This window comes from Leptosomus discolor, chromosome 1 (assembly GCF_034619465.1).
Source record: "Leptosomus discolor isolate bLepDis1 chromosome 1, bLepDis1.hap2, whole genome shotgun sequence".
In the NCBI taxonomy this organism is placed as follows: domain Eukaryota; kingdom Metazoa; phylum Chordata; class Aves; order Leptosomiformes; family Leptosomidae; genus Leptosomus; species Leptosomus discolor.
This window is the reverse complement of record NC_141391.1, coordinates 33,052,148-33,074,657: the sequence shown is the minus strand read 5'-3', so window position 1 is coordinate 33,074,657 and position 22,510 is coordinate 33,052,148. Positions and strand designations below refer to the sequence as shown.

At 43.2% G+C, this 22,510-nt stretch overlaps 1 protein-coding gene across 1 annotated transcript in view; it reads right to left on the bottom strand.

The window, feature by feature from the left end:
• Positions 1-210: 210 nt before the first annotated feature.
• The window catches only part of CCDC122 (coiled-coil domain containing 122), a 33,947-nt gene continuing 11,647 nt past the window's right edge, over positions 211-22,510 (bottom strand). The window contains exon 7 of the mRNA XM_086478640.1: positions 211-514. Within this exon, the coding sequence (XP_086334766.1) occupies positions 211-514 (304 nt within the window). The remainder of the gene's footprint in view (positions 515-22,510) is intronic.

The following is a 22,510-nucleotide window of genomic DNA, read 5'->3' as shown; positions in this document are numbered from 1 at the left end:
GCGATTAGATCTAAGCAACGAGAGATGGACACGACCCACAACCAATGCCACTCCTCGCCAGGGTAGGATACGGCCATTCCCCAGCTGGTAACCCACACAATAACATTGCTAGTTACAAAACGGTGCCTACCGGTTCCCCTGTCCCTCACCGGTCGCACACCGAGATCCTGTCATCTACAGCTTCGCTGGAACCTGTTTTAAAGCACTCATTCAAGGAAGGGGGGAAGAGGAGGAGAGGGATGGGACAGTCACCTCCTGAGCCGCCACCAAAAACTGTTCTGCAAACTGCAGGGGTGGGTGCCAGGGTCCTCGCAGCCGCAGCCACCTAACTCTCGGGGGGAGAGCGGGCTTTGCAAGCGGGAGGGACCCCGGGGTCCGACCCCGGCTGCCCAGGGTGCGCTGCCCGCTGGCCCACGCGTGTACCCAGGGGAGGCTGCCCAGCGCGGCGGGGCTCTCCCCGCTGGGGGCAGCGGCGGGCGCGGGAGCCCCGTCCTCCCCGCCGCTGCAGCGGCAACTGCAATTAAAAAAAAAAAAAAAAAAAAAAAGGAAAGACAATCTAAATAAATAAATAAATAAATAAATAGCCCGCACGCAGGAATGGGAAAATAAAAACCCACCCTAAACAGGCGGACCTCAAACAACAACAAAAACCGGGCGCCCAGGACAGCAAACTTTCTGACTCACCGGGGAGAGCCGCTGCCCGGGGGTGCGGTGGGCAGAGGCGGGGGCGGCGCACGGCCCCACGGCGCCGGGCGAGCGGAGCCGGAGCCGGAGCCGGGCGAGGCGGGCGCCGCCGGCGGGGCTGCGGCGGGGCCGGGGCAGCGAGTCTCGCCCTGCTCCCGCCGCCCTCCCCTCCTTCCCTCCCTGCCCGCCCCGTCCCCGCCGCAGCGCCTCCTCCGCCGGGCGCCGCCCGCGGCGAGCAGCCACCGCGGGACCGCCGTACCTACCGGCTGCCGGTGCGGGGCCGCGGAGCAGCGAGAGCAGCCGCCGCCGCCGCCGCCGCCGCCCCCCTTCGGCGGCTGCCGGGTCCGGCGGTGCTGCAGCAGGCGGAGGACGCCCCGCGGCGGCGGGGAGCGCGGGGCCGGCGGCGCGGGGTGCCGGAGAGGCGGCGGCCGCCGATGCACAGGCAGCGCGGTGCCTCTGTCGGTCTGTGCGTGTGCGTGTGTGTGTGTGTGTGTGTGAGTGTGCGTGTGTGTGTGTGCGCCGGGGAGGGATGCTGCAAGGGACCGAGGGAAAATTCTCCCCTCCTAGCAAAGCCGCCGACAAATGGCAAGGCAGGTGTGCAGGGGAGGCAAGGCTCCCGGAGGACGAGGAGGAGGAGGACGAGGAGGAGGAGGAGGAGGAGGAGGCAGGGGGAGAGGGGCGGTGAGGAGGGCGGGGAGCGCACAGCCCGGCGGCAGGAGCAGCAGCGGGGCGTCGCGGCGTCCCCGGGGGGCAGGGACCCCGCCGAGGAGGTGCCGGGTGCGGCCCCTGGGGCGGGCGCTGGGGCCGCAAGAAGCGGGGTGATGCCCCACCGCCGCCGGCTGCCGCGGGGGGGCCCGTCCCGCTCCGCCGGAGGGGTGGGGAGTCGGCGCTGGGCAGCGGGGAGCGGCGCCTGCAGAGCGGCGGGAGCTGGGGGGGAGGAGACGCCCCGCAAGCCGGGAGTGCACCCCGCACCCCCGGCAGGGCACCCTGCCGCCAGTTTTCCCCGAGGCCTCCACTCAAACGCACCCGGCCGCTGTTCACAGCACCCTGCGCAGCTTTGGGAGCTACACCCCATCCGATGGCGTTGGTGCTTCCTCTGGAAATCCTCTCGTGAGAAGTAGTTGCATGTGTTACATGCAGAGGTTCACACCTCCCAGTTAGCACTGGGTTAAATCCAGCACCCCTCAGGGGAAACCCTTGCTACAGGGTCTGGGTTTTTTGGGGGTTTTTTTGCTTATTCATCTCTCAGGTAGGAGACAACCCGGCAAGAGCACCTGAGCTCACCTTCCATCCAGAAGGCCATGGGGCAGGTGGCCAAGGACAGCTCTTTCCAGAGCAATGCACTGGGCCCAGGGGAGGTGGCAACAAGTTCTTCCCCAAAGCCAAGCGCTGCTCCTAGAGATGACTCCGAACACCACGCCTGAGCGGAGAGTTAATGAAGGCATTTGTGGCTGCACCTCGGCTCCTGCAGAAGGTGCTTGCTAACCTGAACTCTTCCTGCTGTTTGAATGGGAAAAGCCTGTTCCTCTCCTGGCCTGAATTACCGTGCAGGGCTGCTGTAAGCAGTCCCTCTCCTTTGTAGAGATGGTTGTGATTTAGTGCCAGAGAAAGCCTTTGTATGCCCATTTATAATACTTTTCAACACACTTCTAGGTGACGATTAGTTGGTGAGTGAAAAGTGGCTGTGGCTGAAAGGTGGAAACTAACATCAGATATTAAATATTGCACACGGCAGCTATGATTTCTGGTGGTAGGAAGAAAATCTGATAGAAAAATCACCCGCCTGTCTTTTTCCACCGTACTGCTTTCACCAAGGCGGTACTGAATTACATCCACAGGTATTGGGCTAATTATATAGGCTCACCAGCTCATCGGTTTGGGTTTACCAGCAAGCACACTTACACAACAGAAGCAATTTCCACACCACTGGGCTCATCTGATTTAAACAATACTGGCTTATGTTGCCTCTGTGTGTAGCTTTTTTTCCCTGGGCTGGCAGGGTTAGTGTCACAGCTTCAGTCTGAGAAGTGACAACAAATAATACGGACACAAATTATACCAAGCAACACAAGGACACGTGTGGAGGACGAAACATGGAAATTAATGTGCTGAGGAGCAGGAGCCACTCTTGGCCCAGCTGTGCAGCTGTGGATCACTTATTTCCAAACTGGTTCTTACTTTGCTTTTAGTGGCGATATAGATAGCTGAATAAAGGAAGAGTTGCTGGAGGCACTTCTGTTAAATGTAGTCCTGATGAAAGTGAGACGTAATTATAACTTGGGCACCCTCTTCTATATTATTTACAGTAAAATACATCTTTTCAGTCTTTTAAAGCACAGGCCCTAAGCCGGTGCATTCTTAAGCTTTTAAAGAGCACCCAGAAAGCTTGCAGGGAAGTTCGTGCACAACTCACGTACTTCACCTGTAGTGTAAATTATTTTGTGAAATCAAGGACTAGTTAGAAAAAAAAATCACACAGACGCCAGTGTCTGAGTATATTTCTTAAGTTTGTTGCTTTTATCTCTGTTAAACTTGCTTCTTCATCTGCTCCTCTTAACACTGAATGCAGTTGTACTTAGAAACATGCACACATACAATATAACGCAGTTTAAACACACTCTTCTTGACTGTTCAGTAAGCCTTGTTGATACAAAACACAGGTAGAAGAAAATATCTTTGCCAATGTTGGTCTTGTTTAACATAACTGACCCTGGCGTGAAAACACTTGGTAAGTTTATTTCATTGTGGCAATTTAGGGTTGTCCCCTCCTTCCCTCCCACAGAGCTGTCTGCACAAGTGCGTGCACACAAACGCGCAGGCACGCATCTGCAGGAGAAGGTGTTACCTTCTCTGTGTGGTTTTCACTAACACTTGCAGCATTCGTTTACTGTTCGCAGGTCGGTACAGCACCTGGTTCCAGCCAAGACCTCACTTTGTTACATTCTGAATAGCTCTTGGGCAGTTGCTAGCTTGACCCTGAAGACTTTGCAGTCTAATTTTTTAATAACTGAAGGATTTTTTTAATTTCAAAAAGGACCCATTTTAGCTGTCGCATAAGCGTGCATTATATCCCAAGACTTCAATGGCAGCTGCACAATGTGCAGAGAGCACAATTAGGCCCTCTGGACCTTTTAAAGCTTCAAAAATAGTCATGTGTAATTCCTTCTTCTGTGGATCCTGCAAGCTTTAAGAGAATTTTTGAAAGCTGTAAATTCCTATTTATCCACTAAGAGGCTCACAGGCAATCTTCCCCTAATGGAAATAGAACTGTAAAGCCGAAACATTAATATACACAATATGATACATTACGCGGGGACAGACTCCTCAGAGCCAACGAAAGGGCACGGCGGCCGTGCCGCTACAGAGCCAGAGCCAAGCAGGTTCGCTCCACTTACGCAGCTTCCTGCACATGGGTTTTGCTATCTGATTTATATTAGCACTGTACAGTTCTCTCTTAAAAAAAAACAACAACCCACCAACCCATTTGACCTTTGAATCCCTCATCTGCATTGGCTGGCAGCTGGGACTGGCGAATCATAGGGCGGAGTTTGGGCTAAATACGAGACAGCTATTCTTCAATAACTGCGCTGTTAATATGCAAATCTCAGTCCTCCGTCAACTGTAATCTCCCGCCTCTGATTGGCTTCAGTGACGAAAGAAATTCAGGTTATTTGCTAGCAGGCAAAATACACTCTTCAGGTTCCCCCTTAAGATGAAGTGTTATAGAGCCTTGAGAACGTACATGCTAGAGACAAACAACAACAAAGCAAGACAAAAAGAAGCCAAGAAAATGGGATTAGAAACATGATAACAGGGGAAATTGTGCATTTAAAAATTCTCCTGGATCCCTTTCTTCTTCCTGGCGTTCTCTCGGGAGTTTTGCCAGTGACTGCAGATAGGCCATTTTTGTTCGTTTCTTTTTCAACCCTTGCCTTCTACATACGATGGTGGGCTCAAGTTCACAGCAGAAGACTTGAATTTGTGCTGAGAATGTAATTTCTGTACTGGAAGACATGCACGTGTCTGTCTTCATGAGTCAGCTTTGCTGGCCTGCAAACAGAATGCTAGGAAGAAATATATCAATATGTATTGATAAGTATCTTGATATCAAAAAAGGCGGACGGAGCAGTTGAGTGAGAAACAATCTACGGTTCAACTCTTTAAAAGCCAAAACCAGCCACCAATATCAGCACCAATATTGCCATATTCTTCACAGCAGGCCAGACTTGGCTGAACACTGAACTTAACAGGATGTTTTCTGCAAGATGTGAGCTGGTGGGAATACTCATGCCACTCAACTGTCGAGACAAACACTTCATTTTCCATCAGAGTCCAATATGGCATGTGTTCTCCATTACATGGTATAAAAATTAAATATTTCTGTCAACTCTGGCAGCATTAAATTCTGAGGAACATTTGCAGAGCTGGGTTGGGCTTAGGGATCTCCAAAGTGGATGGGCAGTCACACTGTTCCTCCCTCTTTGGCTTTATTTTGTACTTTTTCCTTCATTCTTGCAATTCACCTTTCCTGAAACAGCACCTGACAAGCTGCATTGTCTTCACTCCTGTACAGATGGGGCCAGCTCTCCTGCTTCCTTCTCTGAAGCGGCAGATGAGATCAAGCTGGTAATTTCTTAGATCTATGTATCTGGTCTGAAATCGTAGTCCCAGTTAAATCAGCATTAATTTCATCATCAGTGTTGTCACAACTGTGATTTTGCTTTGCGGGATTGGCAGCAGTGTTTTTGGAGGACTGGACGCTGGCTGTAATTTCCAGATAAGATGAAGGCCAGGTGCTGTTAGCCTACAACGAGTGACCCTCCTTTTTCCTCAGGCTTTTCGCCAAGGAGGAGCTAGATTATTTCAGGTGGGTGGACAACCCCTCTGAGTAAAAAGAAGCAGAGTTCTGAGAAGTAAGGTGATCTTGCCTGTGCTTCCCACAAAGCATGCAAGGCAGCTCCTTGTACAAATTACTGAACAAAGAGTGAAGCACATGTACCCATGAGGAACCCACAGTAACAGCGTGATAGCATTACTTGACTACAAGTCCCTGGACACCTTGGAAGGATGGGAGGGCTGAGCTCAGAGGGGGCTTCACACGGGGCTTTTGATTGACTTGCCACAAAGCGAGAAGTTGTAAAAACAGATAGCTGTGCCACAGAGCTGCTTTCCTTTTCTGTCTCATGCATTTCAGATACAAAGATAATGGGAATAGCACTAATGGAAATGCAGGCAGATATCGGAAACTAAAGGTTAAAAAGAAAATATTTTGACAAGAACCACATAGGCTTCCCATAGCAAAGGTCAAACAGTGACCTCCACACAAATTAATACCACTTCAGCTACTCTAAAGGAAATTTAATATTTCAGTTTCAGCAAAAAGCCTGAAAAACGCATTATGAAATCCATTTATTCTGCTGAGTTTTTTCTGCGAGTGTCGTGCCCATCTCTTTCAAATATATATAAGGATTCTCGTTTAATAAATAATAATAAAGCTAGGTAATAATTAACTCTCAAATGTGTTCTAGCTTGTCTTGCTCTAAGGAAAAAGAGAAAAAAAAAAAAGTCCACAGGCTTCAGCAGCCAGAGCTACAAGCACATCCAACCAGATAATTGACACAGCCGTTGAGCCAGCTCATGTTAACTCTGTTTTAAGCTTCCCCAAATCATCTAGCTTTAGAAACCATGTAACTTAACTGGATTGCTACAGACCTGACAGCTCTCTGTGTACCTTACGCTAACGGATCTCACCGTTACTGTATGATTGGATACATAAACTAATGCTGTCAGTCCTGGGAACTGTCACCAGCCCTGAAGCTTGTCCTTCATCTTCTGGTCACCATCAGAAAATGAAAACAACTGTGTTCCCCTAAATCTGAATATTTGGGAGAATTTAAACCCACCACATATTGGAAGCAGAAGGTTTGGGCCAAACCTCACATCCTCAGTCACGTAGGTGATCCTCCATCCTGTGGCTGTTCCACTGAAACTCCAGTTAACTCAAGCAGGCTCATAAAAATAATCACTCTCACTTAAATGAGGAAAAGTCTGCTGAACCAGGTCTTTATCATCCCAAAGGAGAAAATGTGAAGACAGTTTACAAGGCAACACTGCATATACTCAGTAAACACAGACAGAGAGACGGTGTGGATAATACAAGGTAAATAGCAGATTGACAAATTCTAAAATGCAGTTTCCGTTTCCACTTTAATGAAGCAAAAGCTAACAATATTTGTAAGCTGGAGATGTCCCCAAAGCAGGAGTGACAGGTAGGTGCCAAATCATCATCAAAAGTCTGTGAGAATTAGATACCCCTCTGTCATTTGAGTCAGCGTACACCTCCCCAGCATCACAGATCTTCTGAAAGAGAAGATTGGTGTTTTGACCTTTATGCTGTCTCTCTGCTGCCGCTTTCCTGGATGCCCATTGCACTTTATCACTATTTTGCTCATTTTGTAGCACAAGTTTCATTTTTATTTAGAAGTCACCCAAAGCAAGCATAATCCTTGTTCTTAACTCTTATGTGGGCTATCCAGATATTATTGCCCCATTTTAGGGCGGGAGGGGGGCACCTTGAAAGCACAGAGTTGCTCAGCCTTTCTCACGTTAATGTCAATAAATGCCTAAGCTGCCACTGATTACTTTGTAGACAAATGTCTGGTATTTCAACAACACCATTGGCAATTTTCAAAGCAGACAAAAGTAAATGCTCTGAAAGAACCCATTCCAGCAGGCTAGTCCTAATTGTTTTTCTTTTTGGGGAGAGTGGGTGCACGTCTTTTATTTTAAAACCATTCATAACGACAGCTATGCAGAAAGAGATGTGCAAAATTACCGTTTCCCTCCACTCTTCTCTGAGGACACCAGTTTTTCAGCAACTGCCCCTCTCCTTTTTGCCTTAGGTGATGAGCAGTCCTCAAGCAAACCTATCCAATAGGCTGTCAAATGACTCTTTTTCCCAAGCTACACCATTCTTTAAATCAAAGACTCAGCCAGACCTACCTTGCTTGTGAAGGTCTTCCTGAGTGAGACTACAAAATCCTTCCATTGCTCTTTGTCATAACCACATCACTATGCAAAGTTCCCACAAACCATTAACGATCTATACAGTCCCTCCATACTTTCCATGCATACTTTCATCAAGTAATCCTTAATTCAAGAAACTCTTACCCCCAACATTGCACTTTGATGTTGTAAATAGTCTGGAATTTTACTAGGAGGAGAGATCCTGATTTTTTTCCTACTTAGTTCAGCAATCAGTAAAATGCAGCCACATCTGGGGTGGCTCTTTAGCAAAACACAGCAGTGCTATATAACATGATTGGGAATGGAAAATAAAGACTAATGTATTCAGCTGCAACGGCGACTGAAATTTCCATAGGCAGAATATAATTACCTGAGCTGGCATTCTGCCAGGACACTGGGGTTAACATTATTACTCCTACAATACTCCTATTTATGGGCAATATGGAAAAAAAGTAACAACAGGATTTTTTAATTGAATCAGTGTGAACCCAACTACAGTAGGTTGCAGTCCAATTAAAATTGACAGCCCAGTGAAGCGGATACACATAATACACAGATAAATATAGAAAATCCATGTTCTTCTCTTTTTCTTTGTCTTCTCCTCTTGGTGTTTTTTTTTCTGCTGGATATTTCATTTCGCATTCTAAATCTTTTGATGCCAGGAAACTATCATTGACTGGAAACACTTACTAGCTTTTTGCAGACAGTTTTCGTAACTTAAAATAAAGATGGAAAAATATATCCTGTTAAATGTTTCAGCATTGCATTTCCTTCCTTTTCTACAGCACATACAGTATTAAAATTACATTGGCTGTGCAGCAGGAGATTAGAAAGAGCAACTGCTTTTAACCTTTAATAGCAAACGACGCTGAAGTCACTGAATCTGTCTTTGAAATACACACAGTGCACGCACTACCAATTGGAAACTTGTAGCTAACCTACAAGCAAGCAGTCTGATCCCGTACCAAAAATGCTGCAGAGGCTAACTCCTCAAAGGCAAAACTACTTTCTTTCCTCTCTTTTTTTTTTTTTCTTTCCTTTGTGAAAAATAAATGCTTAAAATGGCATAAAATAGATTACGCTGTTTACTCCTGGTTCTGCAGTCTTTACTCACATGAGTATCTCTTTCTCAGACACATAGAACCACGCAAGCACCCACCAAGGTCAATGGGACTCCTGGGGAATTAATATTCCCTATCTGACAGAGGTGTTGCGAGTCATACTTCATTAGTGTTCTGAAGCACTCCGTGAGCCCTAGATAACAGCTGCTATATGTTGTAAGAAAATAGTACTATTCATTATTACAGAAGAGCTAAACCGTGTTTGTAATTGACCATTGCCTGAATCTTTTCTGAAGTTACTGGGTTTGGAGATACGCCTCAAAGCAAATCTGTTATTTAACAGAATGAAGAAAGTAAAGCAGCAACGGGGTATGTTTTAAGAGGAAAACAGAAAAAAGCTCCCCTGGGCTGTATCCTACTGACCTCTAGTTCCATTATTGTTTCTAGAATGTTTTTCCATTTAAGGCATTGCCACTGCATCCTTCCCAGGAAGCCCTGGGAAAGGATATAAAGTGAGGTCTCTACTAAGCTTGTAAGTAACATCTCTAAAAATGGAGGGTTGATTTATGTTTTACTGACAGCCAGGTTTAAGGGGGGAAACCCCTCCAGGCTTTGGTTATGAATCTTCTATAATATAATAAATGGTGCCATCTACTGGCTCTCTTTTGCTTTTGATCATGGCCACGGTTTGTACAGCATAGCTACTGCAAGTAGCGTTAAACCACCAAAGAAATCAAGCCAACATGACTGTAGCTAGCGTACTTCCTGACAACGGATCTTGGAATGATTTACAGGGGTTTCCGTAAAGAAAACAAGCCCAAAAATGAAATGGGAGTAGTAGGAGAAGGAGAAATGGCAAGATGCAAGCAAGGGAGAAAAGGCAGAGTTCCAGCAGACATGTGAAACTGGATGAAGGGTCGATACCGAAAACAGATACAGCTAAGCTGAACCAGATGCAGCCATCCCATAGGACAAATCAGTGATGAGAATCCTCAGAGAGAAGACGAGAGCTTCTACACTCCCTCCCAATTAATTTTCTGTTAGAAAAAGAATAGCCAATTATGCTGGTTTTTCCCTTCCACCCACTCCAGTTTCTACTATTAAACAAAGAAGAAAATGTAAACAGCCCTGACAGAAGAAATATACAGACAGACAGAGAAGCTATGGGTCAGGTTTTTTCTCAGAGACAAATATTTTTCCTGATTTACACCAGGAGCAAGATTTGACTCTCTGACTTACGCCTCAGAAAACTACATGAACTGTGCCATTTTCTACTCTTGGGTACACTAAGCAATCTTGGCACCTCTTCTGGAGCCAAACTGGACTCACTGAGTAAAGGAACGGCTACAGAATATGTTTTTGTGGTTGTTGCTTTTAATATATCTGGATAGCTTGCTTGAAAAAGCAAAATCAGCTGAGGAGCTATTTTAGTCTGATTTCCTAAGAAAAAGAGCCTAGTGCAATCACAGCATCTGGCAAAGAAGAAACAGTCTCAAAAATACACAATTTTGTCAAGTGCTTCACAGAAATCAGAGTGACTGTTAGTGCTCCTTTGGAGGTAAAAGCGTGAATGGAAGCTCTTCATAGACATCAGACAACCCCAACAGATGTAAATCCATAGGAAGGTGCTCTCCTTCAGTTCAGCATCTCATAAAATACGTGTTTGTCATGATAGTCTTCACCTGGTAAGAAACAGATAAGCAGGACAGGATGGAAATGCAGGTTATCAGGGCTTTTATTGCTACAAATGGAACCTGTATTAGAGCAACTTACAGCTTCTTGGGCTCCAGCTTCATCTCCTGTCAATGAAGATCACGTTTATCTGTGCTCATGGAGTGCTTTTAGACTTTAAAAGTCCAAAGAGATTATGGAAACCACATCTTGACACAGCTGTAAATTTATCCGTGCCTGAATCAGAAGTGCAAAGGGAGTCAGCTGCTCTCACAGCAGAGTACCATCTCCACTCCCAGACCCCAAGATTTTCATACAGCCCTCAGGAGTATGAGTTTTGGCAGCAGCCACACAGTGAGGAATTTCGTGCCATTTGGAGTTGTGCTGGAAAGGACTAGGAACACTGGAGTTGCTGTGGAAAGCCTTTCGTGCAGCCCTTAAAATGAGAGGCTTCTGGAAAGTAAAATCACAGAACGCAGGTTGAGAATCCTGTTGCCATGTGCGTGATCAGGACTTTCCAAAGAGGGTAACTGAGGGCAACCAGGAAGCTCGTGACTATAAAAGTGGTATATATTTTGTGATTAGCATGCAGACCCAATCTAACAGACTCTGGTTTCATGTCAATGTGTGCAAACATTTTCTTCTCCCTTCATTTGGTTTACCCAGTATTTAATGGCCTGAAGTTCTATAGATTTGGTACCCGCTAGTTACAGGATCAGTTTTGTAGCAGGCTTTCATTAGCCTCCCTTTAACAGTTTTCATCAGTCTCAGATAAATGCAAGATTTTAACCTAATGAAAAGGATATTCAGCATATGGACTCCTTCCACCAGGCCAGGCAGGGCAGTTTCTGTCCCAGTACAGGTGCAAAGGGTAAGAGCTCTCTTTTTGGCACCAACTCTAACCCTCTGTCCTAAATGGACCCCAACTAGTCCGCAGTGACCTCTCGAACAGCGCCAAGTTCTAAGACAAGAGGCCCAGCTCCTGTAAGAAAGCTGCTGACAATATTTCCGTTTCTCCAGCTCATATAAGAAGTTCCCCGGACAATGTGAAGCATTGGAGAAATTGCCTACTGCTGCTGTGCAGGAAACCCTTCCTGTTCAATCCTTGGCTCCGGGAACAGGCAGGGAGCAGGCACGAGCCCAGGCAGCAGATGGGGACATTGCTAATTGGTCTGTTTTGATGGTGGGCCATCCGCTGACAGACACTTCGCACTTCTCTCAGCAGTGATTTGCCATGTCAAAGAGCTACAGATACAGGAATGATAACAAAGAAAGGGAAAACAGCAATCACTTCAGTGCAGACAATCATTTTTTCCTCAACTATGCTAACCAAATTTGCTGCAGAACGTTGTGAGGCATCTTGGACTTGGCAGATTCTTTGCAGACCAAAAGATGTGATTTATCCTTCTTACAGTGTCATGTGGCAATGATGTTACGTGCATTTCTAAGGCATTTTTGCTGCTTTCTTAAAAAAGCCTGGTGATTATAAAGGAAGGAAAGAAGAATGGCCTACCATATGTGCAAAAAAAATGCTGGGTGAAAACTACCATGAGAGCAGTGGTTCATAAACAAGAGATCAGAACTCAGTAAGGATTGCGAGTGCCACAGAAGTTTTATTGCAAAAGCAGGATTCACATCCAGAAGCAGGAATAAAAGACTGCAGTTGCAACAGGAAGAGAATTTAGGAGCATGTTGGAACAAGTGGAAAAGTCTGGGAGCTCTTCCATCAAACTGTTCCAGTTTAAAGAACAGCAGCACATTACAATCTTTATACTATGTAAAACTTCAACTTTCACATTTTCTTCTTCTCCAGAGATTCCTGGCCACAAATCTTAGTATTTTTGCGGTAACAATTATGGCTTTGTCTTCTGTAATGTCCCTGCCATATCTTATATGTTCTGGGACAGAAAATGACTGTGATTATGCTGCTTTGGGGGAGGTACAATATCAGAGATTCTGACTGCCTTTCACTTGGAAGCAGAGTTGCTAAGTTCTCTGTGTTTTTAAGGATTTTTTCTGTTTTTCATTAAAACAAAAGAAAATTAAACTACTACACTTGTAACAGAACAGCCATTTACAATGCAGTAAAATAAACAAAACGTTTTTTTGAATGGAAGGGATATAAAATGTCTTCTCAAACCACCAGTGCCTAAAAAGAAGGAATTTCACTGTCCATGCGGATCTCTTTAATTACCTCACATGGAAAAATGTCACCCTCTAGAGGGCCAAGTTCTATTCTTTCATTGTTGGTGAAGCCGTATATTTCTAAACAGAGGAGATCATAAGTGGAAATGCTGACAGAAGCATCAGTGGAGTACCTCAACACAAAAGGTAATTTGAAATTTAAAAGCAACTATGTTGCCTGGACTTTTCTGAATGTCATCACCTCTATCCCAGACAAACACAGGAAGAAAGACATTTTGCTGTCCTGTTTTCTACAGTAAGTGACCAGAAGTTACCTAAAATAAGTGGCGAAGATAGACTAAGTGAAAATAGTGTCCTCATTTAAACCAGATACCCAGATTTTACATGGCTAAAAGTAAGTGAGTGGCATCTATGCTCTATTTTAGCTGGAAGAGTCTCAAGTCCAGCTGGAGCTAATTGTGTTGGTTCCTTCCGTAGCACATGGAAAAAAAGTCACATCCACAGGACGATTCATGCTACCTCTAACAGGCATCAGTTCTAGCATGCACGCTGGTTGTGCTTCTCAGCCCAAGAAGCCTAGATGATTAGCTTATATTAGCTAATTCTTAAATGACTAAATATTAGACAAGACAAATTCCAACACAGTCAAATGGAAGAGCTCTAGTGAAGGAAATCACTGCAGGGCAATTCCACTTTCTTAAAGCAATTACTTTCACCCAACCACTTATTTGAGGAGAGGATGAATCACCTTCTTATGGTACCTCTCTTTCACACAGGAAATCTAGCTTACTTCTTTACATGCTTGGTATGGCTAAGGTTAGGCGAGAAGAATCCCACACAGATTCAGCAAGCTTCGCTGCAAGTGGTCTTCTGCCTTGCTGTCCATTCAGCTATTAAAAGTCTCTTTGCCATTATGGAGAGTGGATCGATCGGTTAACACAACATCCAATTACAGGCTGGGAAGGGAGGTGTTTTGCAGATAAGTTGCTTCGAATTCCATCACTGAAGAACTGCACTAGTGTATCTACTAAGGAACACCATTCCCAGTTGGAGTTTATTAAGCACATCTGCACAAGTAAGAGAATTAACGGCTGTGAAACACACCATTTGCTTTCATGACCACTAAATCCCCACTGAAAAGGTACTCTCACTTGGCTATTGATTCAAACTAACAGTTAGGCTAAACAAACATGTCCTGAATTCTGCCCTAAAGACAATTGACATATATGAATGACTAAGAAATAAAATGGACATGTATTTCACACTGGCAATTTGGACTCAATAGCCAAAATTTCCCTTTTGTTATCTCTGACATATATGCCTCATTTTCCATTCAGGAGAGAAAAAAAATCTCGACGAATGTATTTCCAATCAAACATTTCATCAGAATTCTCTGCTTTTGTATTGCACGTTTCCAAACTTCTAATTTTAGTATACTTGCACATGTTTTCTATTAACAGATCTTCTTTCTCTCATTTATACTTGACCTTCTATACATCATTAATTAAAGTTGTTAGCATCACAATATGTCAGCTCTTCTTGTGTTCCATTGCTTCTAAAAACAATGTTGCATTGCTGTTTTTCTTATCAGCTGCTCTTTTATGCTTTTATGACAGCTTTTGTGTTGTTTGTTTCCCAATGTACATTATTTTCCACACTTACGTATTAAAAGCAAACATAATTATACTAAATGGTATCAGAAAATTAAAGCATTTGGGAAATACACTAATGAAAGTTCAACACTCCCTTTGTATGAGAAAATTAGCACTCTTGAAGGTCTAATAAGCATGGTTAAGAATGTCTCTGGTGCCAATAACCTAAAAAGTAGTCAAAATCCCCTGTGCCATCAGCAAGTAATATAACGTAACACCAAGGAAAAAAAAAAAAAAAAAAGTAAGTACTGAGAAAAAACCCAAACATAGCAAAGCCATTCAAACGGAAAGAAAGCCATCTGCAGCTGCCTGGGCAATAGGAAGGCAAAGTGAGTTAGATTAAGTTTTAAAAGTGGCAACTAAAGTACCTACAGGTGTAACTGCCAACGTGTGGTTCCTTTTTCAACTCCAGACTTATTGAAGTGAGTGGAGTTAGACTTGACAAAAGCTGCAGTAAATCAGCAACTGATCTATTAGCTCGTACTTTTCAACAGAAAACCAAAAAGGCTTTGAAATTCTTAATTACTATATTTCTGAAAATGGAAAAAGCATGCTCTGTAGCTTCTTTTTGTGTATAAAAGGAAAGGAGTCAAACCCAGCAAAACATTGTGATTGCTACTGTAAGAACTGAAGTTGCGTTACGACGATTGTAATGAGTTACTTTTGATTTCATACTTTGATCCCTCTTTGAGTGGCGAGGTGTTTCTTTGTTGTTTTGTGAGTGCTAATTGCTGCAGTGCTGTGTAAAATCACTGTTATGCTGGTTTTCTTGAGCAGCAGGATAGATAATTGAATAATTACAAAGGAGAAGTTCATTAAAATGGGTAGGGCTATAGAAATGAGATTTTCCAGCAATTCAGTGAGGGCTTGTGTACAGTTATGCAAACAATCTGTTGAAAAACATTCTTTTCCTATCTAGAAGATCAAATCTTTTGTGCACACAGCTCCTCTCAGATACAGACCAGGAAATGACAACATCTGCACTGCGTTCACTTTCTTCTCCGCATGCTAGTGTGACAATCCTTCATCTTGGTATGATTCAAATATCAGCCACAGAATTCCTCTGTTATTATGTGTAACTCACCAAAACTCAAATTCTGCGTATAAAAACAGATCTCAGGTGTGTTGGAGGTGTGGGAACTACCGTACACCACTGAAGAGCCTGCAGAATAACGTAGAACGTCAATGAGAAAACCCTCTTCTACTTTGCACTTTCAAGCCATTCCTTTTCTAGTGCAGAAGACAGAAAAATGTTGGGTCCCATGACGGTTGAATACACCTGAGCCATTAGGTCACACAATGAAGGAGTAGCTGCAGTGTTGAGCTGCAACAGGACCGAGGTGTTACCTCTCCAGCTGCCATACTTACTTCCTTAAAAATTTTAAGCAGCTGCTGTGCCCTGTGAGGAAGCAGTGGAGGTGCCATGAGGAAGAGAAAGATGCTCCATGGGAAAACACAAATCAACCAAGGCTCATAGCTTAGTTCAAAAAATGAGTTAAAAAATAGTAACCTTGTGAGATTCTACTGATACTCGTGGAGGCAACATCAGGATCAGTCCTTTAGATCTTTTGCACAGGTCTCTGTCACATGAGCTAACAGACACTGACAGTAATGTAGACTGTGATTCCCCAGCGGCTGGAGCAAGATGAGAATATCTGCTGACTCTGGAGGCTTTTTCAGACTGAGAAACCTCACGTTCCACTACGGGGTCTGTAGTATAAAATGAACACAGGCTTATGCACTACTGTTCTCCCTTCCCCAATTTCTTTTACTTCCACTCATTGCAGCCTGTGTCTGTCTCCCATTCACATTCCCCTGCTATCCTTGTCTAAGTTTATTACTTGCGTTTCCAACTTCATCCTCATTTACAATGGACTGCTCAGCATTTTTCTGGTCATTAAGCACTAATTTTAAAAGTCTAGGTTACAAAGAAAAGACTGGAAATTCTCACTGATGCAAGTATTATTGGCAACTGGTGAGATAGTTCACATGACTGGAATGCTAAAGATCTTTGGTTAAAATCTGTTCAGGGGAAGAGGTGAAAGTAGTGAACGATGGTAGTGCTAGTACTACAAAAGCACTGATAGCTGGTCTATACATCCCGATAATTCAGAAACTAATTGTCAATGTGCTAAAAACGCAAAAGACAAGAAAAGAACACAGCAGAGTGGGAAGGAGGGAGAGTCTTTATAGACCATGAAACCATACCAGAATTATTTCTTATGACTTGTTTGCAGTGAGAGGCAGACTGCAGGGAAGCAATTGTCTTGCCATGGGAGAACTCAATTTCAGAAATGTAGCATGGAGGTTACACAACTTATTAGAGTTTCTAAAATTATTCCTTCTGATCCTTTAACACAGAAAGTATTATTGCTCTCAGTACAGGGTAACTCAATTATGGTCTCACTGCGATGGATAGAGCTGTATTAATTCCTGGCCTGGAGTCGGTGAGGGATAACTGGAGATGATAGATGGGATTTATGTCATGTAATTTTAATCACCTACCATAAGCTTAGAACTAGTGGCCCTGGGCTCCTTCTGCAGGCAACAGAGGGAAATAGGCACTGCTAGAAGACAAGGCCACCTATCTTAGAGCCCCAGGATGTTTCATCTCCCCTCATGTCAGTTATCCAAAAGGTAGACTTCTTCCCATCCAGATCCCCTCCATAGTCAACATAAAGGGCAAGGCACCACCAGACTGAGAGTTACTAAACTCTATATGGGTGTCTGAGAACAGGTGAGGCGAATCCCCCGCACAGCAGCTGATGCTGCAAAATGGCTAATTTCCCATGGCTGATGAAAATTGTGAGTGAAGTTGGCTGGGGAGAAACAGATAAAAAAAAGCAAATGAAAAATGGGAGTTCTACAACAGAAACTATAAGGATGCTTAAAAAGCAAAGATTACTCCACAGAGAAAGAGGAAATCTTTAGCCAAAAGCCTACTCCGGTTCACTGGCAAACGGAAATAGCTGTTAGAACCATCCTCCCAATGCTCCCCAGTGTAACACACGGAAAACATGACATTGAATGTAATACATAAATGAGAAGCTTACAGCTCAGGAAATCAATCAGGAAAGCTAGAGAAATTCAAAGAAAAATAAGTGGCCAGCAATAAGACAATAAAGGGCACCAAAAAACCAAAGAATTTTTAACCATTTACTAATAACGCTGTTGTGGCCATGGTGGCTTAAGGATAGAGGGCTTGGCTATATCTCACCTAACTGTAGACACCAGAATATAGTTATTTACATCTGAGACAGTGACCCTTCACTCTCTTTATTGTCAACTGAGAAAACCAGGACGTTTTAGGGCACAATTGCTGTCATCCTATGCAACTATATAAAGCAGTTCAGATGAAACACCCCTTAGAAGTGTTTCTTTCCCTTCACAGCTATAAAGGAAGAATCAACAGACATAACTGGGAAAAAACTTGAGACACCCAAGCTCTTCTCTGCCAAAATGTTTGCTTGCTTTTCCATCTGCATCCATCAGTTAACCTAATATAAATGCATCAGCAATTAAAGAAGTCTTAGAAACAGTATGAACTCATGATTCGAGAGAAGGCAACAGTTTTAGTAAAGATGAAGAAAAGGCAGATAGCGTATTTGTACTGCACCGGAGCAGGGCATTCCAATCCATTAGTAACTGCAACAGATATGACAAAACCTGAGGGTAAAATTTTAATCGTGAGACTCAGATAAATTTTATCCAAGTTGGTTGAGAAGGCTGCTGGTCTATCGATATAAATTTTATATGAAAGTTATAAAGTCAGGATTCAATAGATTAGAATTCTGTGCCAATACTGAAAAAGAGGAAAGGTGCTAAAAGTAGGTAATTACATGATGGTTAGTCTGAAAGTGTCCTCCCTCTTCCCTCAAAAGCCCCTGCCAAAGTTCAATCCTTTGCTCTGGAGCATGTAGCCATAAAATAAATCTTTAAATACAGGTAAATAACAGATTGGCTGTGCTATTTCTGGGCTTACCTCACACAACATAGGCATTTAATTAAAAGTCTTTTAAAATGAAGGGTAGTTGCTCTAGGATTCCTTTGAGGTGACTGGAAAGAGCCAGACTCTGCCATAAGGCATGCAAGGACTGAATCGGCCGCAGGATGCCTTTCTCTTGTCAAGTATATTGGGAGCCTCAAGCGATGACATTCATACCTCATGTTTAAGCTTTCCAGAACACTGACCTTGAGACAGAGCTGCAGTTTCAGGCTAAAAGATTCAGCCCAGGCAGAGTTATTTGAGAAGCCTGAAAACATGAGTTTATATAACATGTTGTAAATCCATAACTACCAGCTATCGTCAGTTTTAGTCAGCTGTAAGTCTGACCTAATCTTTTTGAAATATATTTTTCAGCAAACAGCTGGAAGCCAATGATCTTAAACAGAATCATTCTTACTAAGGAGAACGTGACCTAAGGAAAAGTTTGTAGAAGACTGCTCTTAGTCCACAAAAACATTTTTAAAAAATGCTTTTTAAGAGAAAATACGAAGTCCTTCTATTCGTAGTGCACTTTGCATTGTAAGTCAGATTAGAACAGAAGGTCTGAGGAAATTTGCCAAATTCTTCCTCTTTTAAAAACAGATCAATAATTAGGAATAAATAAATTGAATCCTCTAGTTGTTGTTTGCAGTCGTAAGAGTTAGAATACTCAGTATCTCCTTTTCATCCTGCCTTTTTAGAAATAAAACAGCATTTAGGAGTATTCATGATGTTCTGTAGAAATATTAATTAATCTCATGATAAGTATTGATCTTCAAAACGAAACAAGTATGAAGGATGCCTTCACCGTGTAAACAGACATTTCACCACTAGAGGGAACTATTAGACTTTATGGTCTGTGGGGAAAAAATCAACTGTGTTTCAAACTGTCAGTGCTAGTTCCACTCCAGAAAAGTCTTCATAACTTTGTTGAAAATACTGCAAATGATAGATTACATTATTTAATATAATGGCTAGATGACAGAGAAACATTGACGCTTTTATGTGACATTTAGTCAATAAATATTGAATATATGGTATATGACATTTATAATAAGAGAGATTAAGAAGCTCACTGCTCTTGGAAAGATTTAGAGAGAATTTTACTGAATTATGTAAAACTAGACTATGTTAAATTGAAAAGCTACTGCAAAATTTAGGCACACTCATGTAATTTTCTAAGAGGAGAAATCTCTGTTCAACACAGAGACTGCCCTTTGCTCATTATTGTAGGAACCATTTCAAAACGAGAATTATATTTAGTGACATGATAAAGCTGTTGCCTCTGTCTGCTTTCACCCAGATGGCAAATGTGCTGTGCAATTATCTTTCTTTTGGGGGGTAGGGTGGTTAGAAATGTCGTTTGTTTATTTTGCTTTGTCCTTTGCAGTTTGTAGGTCTGGATTTTTTTGTTTTGTTTTGTTAGGTCACTATGTGTTGCTTCCTCTAAATGCTAGAAAAGGCCAAGCGAAAGAATTGCACGTGGCACTTGAAGCAGGCTGTGAATTGTTTTTGCTTGGTCCACGTTTCTGAGGCAGTTCATCGCACTGCCTTAACCCTGCTCCTGAAAAAGTGCTTGCCTCTTGCAAAGCAGACAATTAGAGGAAAAACATTTCAGTACTGCTTGGATTTCCTCAAGAAGTCACTGCCTCGACATGAGTCAGAACTACATGCTGCAGCCACATTTTAACAAAGGCTGTAATAATTACTTTGATAACGATACATCGATACATTTTTGTATGTAATTGAGTAAGGGTTCTGAAAGGGTTGTTTTTCACCCTCAGCAGCACGACATACCATTGATGCACAGTGTGGCCATGAATTCTTCTTCCTCTGAAGCATAGTGTACGCACCACAGCAGGATAGCATTACTGCCACACTCAAGCACACAGCTTTCTGCAGGCGATGCTCCTGAGGGCCAAAGCAGACTCTGCAACAGAGGCAAAGCAGCGTAACGTTGGTCTCTATCCCCAACCCACCTCCCCTCTTCCCTTGTGTATCACATGTAGCCTTGAGGAGAGATCTTAGCAGGTGTGTCTGTTATCTGACATGTTGCCTCTGCTTCGGCATCTGGTGTTGTTGGGTCATGTGAAAGGGTTTCATGGGGAGTGTCAGCTTACAGCATGGGGAAGTCCTTCCCTTTAGCACCCATCAGTGCATTTACCGCATCACCTGATGTGATTCAACGGCTGTATTGTTTCCCTGTCGAGTGTGGAGTTCCCCCAGGACCTTCCTACTCATTTACGCTACGTTGTTGGAATAAATCCAGTTTCCTGTGCTTCAAACTTTTGCTAAGCGGTGGGTAGGACTCGTTGGTTGGTAAGTTTTTCCACACTCCCACTTATTTATGAGTCTGTTACTGCTTGCCGTCTCTTCTGCTGTTCAGAGTGGGCAGTTAATCCTCTTCCCGTTGCCCGCAGTAGTTCCCTCCTGAGCCCCACACCCAGCCTCAGAAGTGACTGGCACTGGTTTGGCAGCAAGCTCCTCCGCTGGGAGCTGAGAGCCTTATGTAAAGTACATGCAGTGCACTCACTGAGTTATCCCCCCCAACCCATAAATCATTCTCCTACTCTCGGTGCGCGCTTCCTAAGAGAAAAAAAATGCCCTGAGACCAACCTACTACTGTTCAACATTGTACTGAGAAAAATCTGCCTCAGTAGATTGCCAGGATTTTCTGGAATTAGACATTTTATAAAAAGCTACATCACTTCTTTTTTTCATATGTTGTACAGAATGCTGTTAGTTTAGAGAAGGCAGTCATTTGTATTTCCCTGTTTCAGCTGAGTTGTGTTCCCAGATGAGGTTTACTACCAATTAACTGCAATTGACTAGTAAAATGTTTACGCCTTTCTTATATTTATTATCTGTTAAATATTAAATGCTAAATTTGAAATGCTGCACATGGGAAAATATGTAAATAGTGTATGATACGAAGTTCTGTTTAATCAGAAGTATGCAAAATGTATTTGATCCATATAAACGTGGCATTTAGCATACAAAATAACTGAATGCAGATTTCAGGTGTACTCAGTGACTAAACTTCTACAAGTTTAGTGGGGACTGAGGATGACCAAAGCTTCTTTCAGAGATGAACAGACTCAGGTACCAAGGCAGAGGAGCTAAACACATAAATAGTGCGTTTATGTGGGAAGAGCGATTAGAATTGTGGCTTTTAACTAGGACAGTGATGCAGGATGACAAAAACAGTCAGAGTCCTTATGACAAATTATTTCAGAGATGAAACAGACTTTTCGCAACATGTTGACTTTGGACTAAACAGCATTTGTACTGAAGAGTTCATACTCTATACAGCCAGTAAAGCCAGTAAGTAAAATGGGTTAAAGACTGGTTCACACATTTCCACAGGTAATTGTTAAAGAAGCTCCAACAAAGGGGGTATTCAGTAGGACTCCACAGGTATTGGTATTAAGATCAATACTGGTATTTTTATTTGATATGGAATTAAAGATAAACTTAGTTCTAGTATAATTTTTTTTTAACTATATGAGAACAAAATAGTTACACATAGCACAAACATACAGAGTGAAATTACGTAACTGAACTATAGTCACTTTTTGTGGCAGGAAAGCTGAGGTGTGCTTTAGTTTCCAAAGCTCCTATCATTCATACGGGGATATGGCTAAACCAGGCAGCAGCTCGCTTCTGGCCTGCATGGCTGAGTTTCTTCTTGGGAAAACCAGGACATGAATTGGAGGGAATCGCAACTGGCCAGGGCTCTTTTTCAACTGTTACCAGATGTAGGGGAATCCTCTGTAGCCACCAGAGTATTTGAGACATAATTTAAGATAAGCTTAATTTGTTTAAATATGTGTATTGAAAAAGCACGTTTTACACTGAGGAAAAAGGAGGAATATACCTTTGATAGCTGAGATCCCTTGAAGGGGTCAAGGGCCCCAGAAGACAAGAACGTGAGCTCTTTTGCAAAGTACAGAGTAAAAAGGAGTATTAGACAACTTAGGCCTTGGATGAGAGGGGAGGTCTCTGTGTAGGAGAAGGCAATCTTTCCTCTGCATACAGCACTGATGGGAGTATTACATACAGTTCTTGTATTCCCCTTTGTTAAATGGTACTAAACAAGTTGGACACATGTACAAAAGAGCAAGAAAAGTAATGTGAGATACTAAAATTTACTGAGGTTTATGAAAAGGAACAGGGAAAAGGTTGATCTAAGGTATTTATTTGACATGAATCATGCTGTACGTGTGTTGATATGTAGAAACTGCCCTAATACCCAAAGAAGTGAACATCTTCATAGGTCAAAAAGA